At 34.9% G+C, this 9,865-nt stretch overlaps 1 protein-coding gene across 1 annotated transcript; it reads left to right on the forward strand.

Moving 5' to 3' along the window:
• The first annotated feature begins 6,947 nt into the window (after positions 1-6,947).
• On the forward strand, positions 6,948-7,463 carry LOC139492579 (toll-like receptor 6). Its single transcript, XM_071280733.1, has one exon. It carries the CDS (start codon positions 6,948-6,950, stop codon positions 7,461-7,463), a length of 516 nt encoding a protein of 171 aa, XP_071136834.1.
• Positions 7,464-9,865: the final 2,402 nt, after the last annotated feature.

Raw genomic sequence — 9,865 nt, forward strand, 5'->3', positions numbered from 1 at the left:
TTCACTCTTTCATTAGATGTTTTCCCTCGTTTTTTTCCCCAGATATTTGTTTTCGTTTAAGACCATGTTATGTAATTTCACATCTTATATCATTAGAAAATAAAACTATTTAAAAAGAACTGATCATATGAAGATAACGCCTAAAGTCACATCTAAATACCCATACAAAATCTTTAAAAAAAATCCTATTGTTGGCTGTTTTGCAATTTTGCATTTGATGCAAGTAGTTTGAAACTATTCAGTTAATATTTTGCACAATTCAGAAATAAGTATACTGACCAGATTAATCAAGGAAAAAGGGAAGAAAGATTATTTTGTGACATTAAAACTCATAGGTAGAAAAATCAGTGACAACGCCATAATTAAAAATAAATAAGACCGATAGACACACAATAGAAAACAAAACAAAAACGTAGAAAACTACAGACGAGCCCACAAACAACTGGGATTGATTTCATGTTCTCTGAAATGGTATGAACTGCTATTCCGCAGGCGGAACCAGACTGTCACTCATAGGAGCAGAATTGTAGTTACTACATTAAGAACAAACCCGCTAGTATATGTGTGAACGGATATTACACAACAGTGTACCAAATCTTCCTAAAACTTAATGATTTTAACTTTATCACTTGCAACTATTGGTTTAAAAGCTTCAATCCCCTATCAAGGGATCATGATGGGAAATACAAACCCTCGAATATCGTTTCGACTCCATATATATGCATGCGCTACTGAATTGTTAATATATAGAAATGTTCCAAATTTGAAAAATAAGATAATGTTTTGTCATACAGTTATGTTTTCAACCTACGCGCATGGTCAACTACCAGATTAAAGTCAAGACATGAAGCATATTTAACTGTATCTGTTGTATTCATTATATCAAGTTTGATGGCATAGATGCGTTCAACGTAGTCAACAATTTAAAGCAGAAAGTAAGGTGAATGATTCTTCTTTCCTAACCAGATCCTGAAAGAAGTTAGTCGCATACAAAGAAGAAGTCGGCAAGAATAGGGGAACAGTTTATATCATTCGAATAACAATTGTGTGTTCAAAAACACGTCCTCCAAACGTAACTAATATGTGTTAATCAAGAAATGAATCATCTGTTTTATGACAGATTCAGAGAATTTGTTTGTTTGAATTAGAGTGATGATTTACAAAGTAGAACACAACAAGATAGTTGTATATATTTTAGCTATTGATTTTATAAAACAAAGCAGAACCAACTCGTTCAATTTTACATTAAGTTTGGAATGGGAAATACTTGCAAAGTGTAGAAACGTCACATGTTTTAATTCTATTGCAAGATGAAAGATCATTCTGAGAACGTATGTACTCTAAAAGATTTTTGAAATTTTTGAGTATCCTCATCTGATGCACACCACCCAATTTAAATAGTTCTACAATGAATTTTAATACCTGTTTTGCTTTGCTGATAAAATTGACGTTGATAATTTAGAAAGAGGTTTCATGAAAGACCCAGCAATATACTGTTGTTTGTAAAGACACTTTGCAGTTTAGGTATTCAATACAAAGATAAAAGATCTAGTTGAAATTCTAACGAAACAAAGAGCATGATATCTATAAAGGGGTATAACAGTTCCTTAAATTAAGCAAGATGAAAGTAAAATCCACTACATGATTATAATCCAGTCATACGATACCAAATAAATGTAATTACAAGTTCGTATGAATGCGGAAGATTGAAATAGAGAAAACTCATTGTAATGTACATCAATTTAATGCAAGTAGGGTATACATTATATATACAAGAGTAGACACAATTATACTCCTTAAATTTCGCAATTGAGGTTTTTTATAATGCTCATGCCGGTGTGTAAAGAAAAATTACAAAACCACTGAACTCAGAAAAGGAAAAGTCAAATCGGTGCCTTATATATCATGTACTGCAGTACGCCGCTAGATTAAAACTGACGTGGAAAGGTAACACACGGTCAGCGAAAGCTCTTTTTTTGAGAGCCCAGGTGTGGTCTAGCGGGACGGCTGCAGTGCAGGCGATTTGGTGTCACGATATCACAGAAGCATGGGTTCGAATCCCGGCGAGGGAAGAACCAAAAATTTACGAAACCAAATTTACAGATCTAACATTGTTGGGTTGATGTTTAGACAAGTTGTATATACATTATGTACACAGCCATGTATCACAATCATTGATGGCGATCCGATGGATACATCTGTTGTAGAGTTGTCACTGACTCAGACGTATATATATATATATATATATATATGGCTGTGTACATAATGTATATACAACTCGTCTAAACATCAACCCAACAATGTTAGATCTGTAATTTTGCTTTCGCAAATTTTTGGTTCTTCCCTCGCCGGGATTCGAACCCATGCTACTGTGATATCGTGACACCAAATCGCCTGCACTGCAGCCGTCCCGCTAGACCACACGACCACCTGGGCTCTCAAAAAAAGAGCTTTCGCTGGCCGTGTGTTACCTTTCCACGTCAGTTTTAATCTAGCGGCGTACTGCAGTACATGATATATAAGGCATGAAGATGTTATTGTTACAGATCAGCTAAATTATCTATAGTAAAGGATCCTACAAATGAATGTAAGATACAGTCACAGAAAATAATTATATTTATAAGTACGTCTGAGTCAGTGACAACCCTACAACAGATGTATCCATCGGATCGCCATCAATGATGGTGATACATGGCTGTGTACATAATGTATATACAACTCGTCTAAACATCAACCCAACAATGTTAGATCTGTAAATTTGCTTTCGCAAATTTTTGGTTCTTCCCTCGCCGGGATTCGAACCCATGCTACTGTGATATCGTGACACCAAATCGCCTGCACTGTAGCCGTCCCGCTAGACCACACGACCACCTGGGCTCTCAAAAAAAGAGCTTTCGCTGGCCGTGTGTTACCTTTCCACGTCAGTTTTAATCTAGCGGCGTACTGCAGTACATGATATATAAGGCATGAAGATGTTATTGTTACAGATCAGCTAGATCATCTGTTGTAGGGTTGTCACTGACTCAGACGTACTTATAAATATAATTATTTTCTGTGACTGTATCTTACATTCATTTGTAGGATCCTTTACTATAGATAATTTAGCTGATCTGTAACAATAACATCTTCATGCCTTATATATCATGTACTGCAGTACGCCGCTAGATTAAAACTGACGTGGAAAGGTAACACACGGCCAGCGAAAGCTCTTTTTTTGAGAGCCCAGGTGGTCGTGTGGTCTAGCGGGACGGCTGCAGTGCAGGCGATTTGGTGTCACGATATCACAGTAGCATGGGTTCGAATCCCGGCGAGGGAAGAACCAAAAATTTGCGAAAGCAAATTTACAGATCTAACATTGTTGGGTTGATGTTTAGACGAGTTGTATATACATTATGTACACAGCCATGTATCACCATCATTGATGGCGATCCGATGGATACATCTGTTGTAGGGTTGTCACTGACTCAGACGTACTTATAAATATAATTATTTTCTGTGACTGTATCTTACATTCATTTGTAGGATCCTTTACTATAGATAATTTAGCTGATCTGTAACAATAACATCTTCATGCCTTATATATCATGTACTGCAGTACGCCGCTAGATTAAAACTGACGTGGAAAGGTAACACACGGCCAGCGAAAGCTCTTTTTGTGAGAGCCCAGGTGGTCGTGTGGTCTAGCGGGACGGCTGCAGTGCAGGCGATTTGGTGTCACGATATCACAGTAGCATGGGTTCGAATCCCGGCGAGGGAAGAACCAAAAATTTGCGAAAGCAAATTTACAGATCTAACATTGTTGGGTTGATGTTTAGACGAGTTGTATATACATTATGTACACAGCCATGTATCACCATCATTGATGGCGATCCGATGGATACATCTGTTGTAGGGTTGTCACTGACTCAGACGTACTTATAAATATAATTATTTTCTGTGACTGTATCTTACATTCATTTGTAGGATCCTTTACTATAGATAATTTAGCTGATCTGTAACAATAACATCTTCATGCCTTATATATCATGTACTGCAGTACGCCGCTAGATTAAAACTGACGTGGAAAGGTAACACACGGCCAGCGAAAGCTCTTTTTTTGAGAGCCCAGGTGGTCGTGTGGTCTAGCGGGACGGCTGCAGTGCAGGCGATTTGGTGTCACGATATCACAGTAGCATGGGTTCGAATCCCGGCGAGGGAAGAACCAAAAATTTGCGAAAGCAAATTTACAGATCTAACATTGTTGGGTTGATGTTTAGACGAGTTGTATATACATTATGTACACAGCCATGTATCACCATCATTGATGGCGATCCGATGGATACATCTGTTGTAGGGTTGTCACTGACTCAGACGTACTTATAAATATAATTATTTTCTGTGACTGTATCTTACATTCATTTGTAGGATCCTTTACTATAAATAATTTAGCTGATCTGTAACAATAACATCTTCATGCCTTATATATCATGTACTGCAGTACGCCGCTAGATTAAAACTGACGTGGAAAGGTAACACACGGCCAGCGAAAGCTCTTTTTTTGAGAGCCCAGGTGGTCGTGTGGTCTAGCGGGACGGCTGCAGTGCAGGCGATTTGGTGTCACGATATCACAGTAGCATGGGTTCGAATCCCGGCGAGGGAAGAACCAAAAATTTGCGAAAGCAAATTTACAGATCTAACATTGTTGGGTTGATGTTTAGACGAGTTGTATAATTTTTTATATATATATATATATGTTTATATCGCTTCTATGAACATCGGAGGTATCATGTTCAGAGGTCAACTCGATAGTAAATTAGAAGCCGGCACGATTAAATTACACACAAAGCGAAGCTACACATTATTGAACCCATTCCCTTCAGATTGTTTATTTCAAGCATTTTATAACTTGAATAAATGTTTTACCGGATTATGAATCAAATACGATAATTTGAGTCAAATCTGTGAGCAAGTATTTTACAGGTAATGCCGCTTTAACCAATACGAAAAGAGTTGTTACAACTGTTCTTTATGGTTTATCTGAAGGATTTAGATGAACTGTAATTAAAATAAGGTTTGTAAAGATCTTTTATTCAACTAGTAATACATCAAAACACTATTGTTGATTGTTGCAATTTAGCCTTGACCACAATACCAAGGCACATACCAGTAAACGCGACGAATCTGGACTTAAGCAGAAACAGAATCAAAATAGTCAAAGCCTTTACCTTTCAGTCTTTGCGATACATCACCGGCCTTAATTTGGAAAGAAATGTGATACAGGTAATCGAGATAAACGCTTTCCATGGGTTACATCGTCTACGGAGTCTACATCTCAGCTTAAATTCTATAAAATTATTTCCCGACGATATGTTCGACAGACTGAATGGTTTACAAGAGTTGTCAATTGAAGGAAATAAACTACAATACTTACAAGATAATGAAATAACAAAAATGTTAAACATGTTAAAGATCATGTTATTGAGGAAATTTTCGTTTGACATATATCCAAATTTTAAATTTCCCAGTGAATGGGGAACGTTAGGTAAGTTGAACGATTTGGGGATTTACGTTAGGTCAGCAAAAGTTCAATTCAACAAGGCAATGTTCGCTTATGTTAACGTGATGCCAATAGTGTCTCTGTCCATATATATTGTGCCGTTCATATCGGAAGACTTTTTCGAACATTTTCCTTAATTAGATTCAATAACACTTTCGATGGGTAGTGATTTACCTAAAAATCCAATAGACCAAGTATTCAAATCATTTGGAGTTTTCCATGGAAGGAACTTGACAAACATTGCAATTAGGTTCGGCAGATTTGGGTTTAATTTGAATCACAAGAGAATGAAGTATTTATGATCAATTTGTTTGAAACGACTAACATTGAGTAACCTATATATTAAAGAAATATCTATATTTGCACTGCAAGTATTTTCTGTTCGAAGTACATGTCTTGAGTACCTGGAAATTTCCGATAATACTATCATGGACGAAGGAGGTACTTTCATTACACTTATTCAGAACTATCAAAATTTGAAAGTTTTTAAATATATAAGTAATTGGCGTCGTTCGAGAAGTAAACGGTCGCCAACATCAAGATTTTATACATTTAAATTCATGTTGCCAAAAACCCTTAAAGAACTGTATATAGAAGACAACATTGCGACCGATATGACTTATGTTAAAATTATAAACGGTCATAATCTTCGTGTGTTAAGCTTGAGGAACAACGTCATCTGGCCATGCGAAGGTGGCTTCACAGGAATTATACATGTAGAGCATTTTGATATGTCTGGATGGACATGCAAAAAGCTGTCATTTAACTTATTATATGGTTTTCCAACTTTAAAGATATTGAAAGCAGTTCGATCACATCTAGGAAAAGGATTTGTCAACACTGCTAGAGCAGGATATTTCTTGAGTAAGAACCTGATATTGCAAGATATTGATCTGTCGTCTAATAGAATTAACAGCATATCAAATGGACTATTTTTGCGTCAATTTGAGCAGTTATCATCAGTTAACATATCGCATAATAATCTCACACAACATTTCCTAAATTTCATGCAAGCATCAAAACATTAAAAATAATTGATTTAACATTTAACAGTATAACACACTTCAATGATGAAGACATCGAACAAATCGAAAAGCTTGAAAAAGTTGACATATTCTTGAGAGGAAATCCCTTTCAATGTTCCTGTAATACATTACAGTTTTTAAGGTGGTTAGGTCAATCAAAACGAGTACCGGATATCTTAGATCTGACATGTGTAACAGAAAAGGCTTCCAGAAGGTTTATGTCTGAAGTTATTTCCAACCTTAAGACATTTCAGATGTCCTGCAAAACGAAATTCTGGTTGCCGTTTGCCGTGTCTATAACCTCCATTGTCGTACTTGCCATAATACTAACCGTCGTATTCTTTCGATATAAATATGCTGTTGAGTACTTTGTACTGCGATTTAAAATGAAAATGAGAAATTACAAAAAATTGAGGCAGCAGTATGCGTTTGATGCTTTTATATCATACAGTCAAGCAGATTCGGAATGGGTTAAAGATTTCTATGATATTGTAAATAGTATGGGCTTCGAATTATGTCTGGACGCCAAGGACTTTATTGCAGGTAACAGTATAGCAGAAAATGTGATCAATGCAATCGATTCCAGCAGAAATGTTATATTTATTATAACTCCTAATTTCCTAAAGAGTACTTGGGGTTCGTATGAAATGGAAATGACCCGTATGCATGCTTTTCAGAAGGGAAGAGAGGACATGGTGATTGTTGTTGTAAAGGATGAGATAAATATAACAGATATGCCGGAAATATTAAGGAGAATGTGGTCTAAAATTACTTGTATCCAATGGCCAAACGATGACAACCTGCCATACAATACGGAGGAAATATTTTATGAAAAGATTAAAATGTCTCTGAAAAAGAATGAAGAAAGTACTTTACTGTATTCTAAAAATTCAGTTGTTTAGAGCGTTTTCTATCATTTCCTAACAATACTATAATTAAAATCGCGAAATATTTCTTTGGTGAGTAGCAATTCAGTTGATATAGATTTAATAAGAACAGTATTATAAGAGAGAGCAAAAAGTGGACAAACGCAGGCTTAAACTTGCATATAGATGTAGTCGTATTCAAAATACGACTTTGAAGTTTATTAAACGGTTTATATGCTGTTCAACCGTATGCTTGTATGCTGGGTTTTTTTTAATGACTTTTGAGTAAGTTTAGCAGTTTCAATTGATATTGTATAGTGTGTCTCTCAATGTTGTGATGCTGCACTATTGTTTCAGGTAAGGATGAAGATTGATTTCTATTAAAATGTTTAAACCATTGCATTCGTTTGCACATGTCCTTAGCCAGAAATATGATGCCCAGTAGTCGAAAACGTCCGTATCAAGGCAGGATCATGACATTTTTTTTATGCGTGTGTGTGCCTTTTCGTTAAATATTTCAAATTGATAGGGGTTTTTCGGATATGAGTTTTACATGGAGTTTGGTATACTCGTTTTTTAATTTTTCATTTGAAATCATGAAGACTGAATTGGTGTAATGAAAAGAAAACATGTAACATTAATGTTTACTTCAATATTAACACCTGACCCACGTCCGATTTGTATACACCCCTGCTCTTTTAAAGTTTGACCTTTAGCAATCTTGATAAAGGTAAATCCTGATTGATTATCACTTCGGATGAATATAATTTATAAACGACAATTTTCGTTCTTTTAATCAAGAAATTGAAGTAAAATAAATCAAGTTCATTTTAAATGCTCATATATATGACAATTAAGTCATACGATACCATTTAAATGTAATGAGAGTATGTATGTGGACGTTTGATATAGAGAAACCCGGTAAAAAGTATATCAATGAAATGCAAGTGGAGTAAACATTATATACACAAGGAAGAACACAATTAAACTCAACAATGAAACCAGGTATCCCTATTAATATATAGTATAAATAGTATTTTAAGAAGAAATGACGTAATAAATGTAACAAGTTTTCTATGTATGTTGGTGTGTGTTTTTGTAGCAGTTTAGTGTTTCTGTTGTTCAGTTGTTTTCCTCTTATCGTGTGTTTCAATGTGTTTCTCTCGGTTTTTGGATTTGTTTCAGTAAAATCTATTTATGACTATTGAACAACGACATTCTACTGTTGTTTTTATTTATCACAAATATAAGACTTATTCCAATGCCATATTGCCACTTTTATATATCATCCGTTTAATCATGCTAATCACTTTTAATATATGATATATCTGTCAAAACAGTTTATATCCTCCATAATCTGTAAAGTAACATGTGGGAAATGAGATCGTGATACATTTTTTGTGAACCTGTTTTCATTATTCAGGTTACGCAAATTGGTAAAAGTTAAGTATAGTTTTTATAGTTCCGATATATTTCTTTTCACTGAACTTGTCATGAGAATGCATGTAGGGTTAGTTCAGACTTCTCTCACATGCCCGATATGTTAGACAGGTTCATTCTTCATAGGAACTGTAAATATATTACACGATAGGCTACCAAATATGATTGAAATGAGCATCACCTCTGTTCTCGTACTATAAACAACAAAAAATATTTATTTTCTAAAAATAATTTCCGTACTCTATGTAACATAACAACCAAATTTGTTTAATTCCCCTGTCAATGTGTACGTTATTTCATTTGGAGGCATATTGTCCCAGGTCATGGTTGTCATTTGAATATTGTTTTACTTTTCATTCCCTTTTTATATTGATTTACTTGATAAACTTACAGCTATCATTTCGGAGATTGCAAGTCACAGACTTTTCAAACCGGTTCACATTGGAAGAGATGAAAAAGAGAAAAGATCTTTTCTTAAACTTTCATTTGCCAACAAAAGCCTCGATGGCATCAACTAAGCCAATATCCTTCATCATGTTCATCATGAATTAGTTCAGTCGAAATTACCTCCTTATTTTAAAGATCAGTCTGTACCAATAATTTCTAATACATATACAAAACCAATTGCAACTAAAATGTTCAATTACAAACATGTTTTGCAGGATCTCAGTATTGTCGATTTCAAATCTAAACCTCTTGATAGCACCTGTGCTAGTTTCCAATATCTCTAATTTTGAATCAATTTTATAAACCTTTTGACTGGTAAATCTAACTTATAGTTGGCATATTTTTTTTGACATTCATTGGAATGTTATTTTGAGATCATGAAGAGTGAATTGTTCTTATTAAAAAGAAAACATGTAAAAAAAGGTACATATCATACCTTAAGGACAATCATAGGTCGAAAACACAATGAAAACGCCATAGTTAAAAAATAAGACCAATAGACAAATGATAATAAAGAAAACAGAACGTCAAAAACTAAAGACTGAGCAACA

This window comes from Mytilus edulis, chromosome 10 (assembly GCF_963676685.1).
Source record: "Mytilus edulis chromosome 10, xbMytEdul2.2, whole genome shotgun sequence".
NCBI classification, from domain to species: domain Eukaryota; kingdom Metazoa; phylum Mollusca; class Bivalvia; order Mytilida; family Mytilidae; genus Mytilus; species Mytilus edulis.

Bases quoted from the DNA above. Each gene is read 5' to 3' on its own strand.
- LOC139492579 (XM_071280733.1), top strand. From the start codon at position 6,948: ATGAAAATGAGAAATTACAAAAAATTGAGGCAGCAGTATGCGTTTGAT.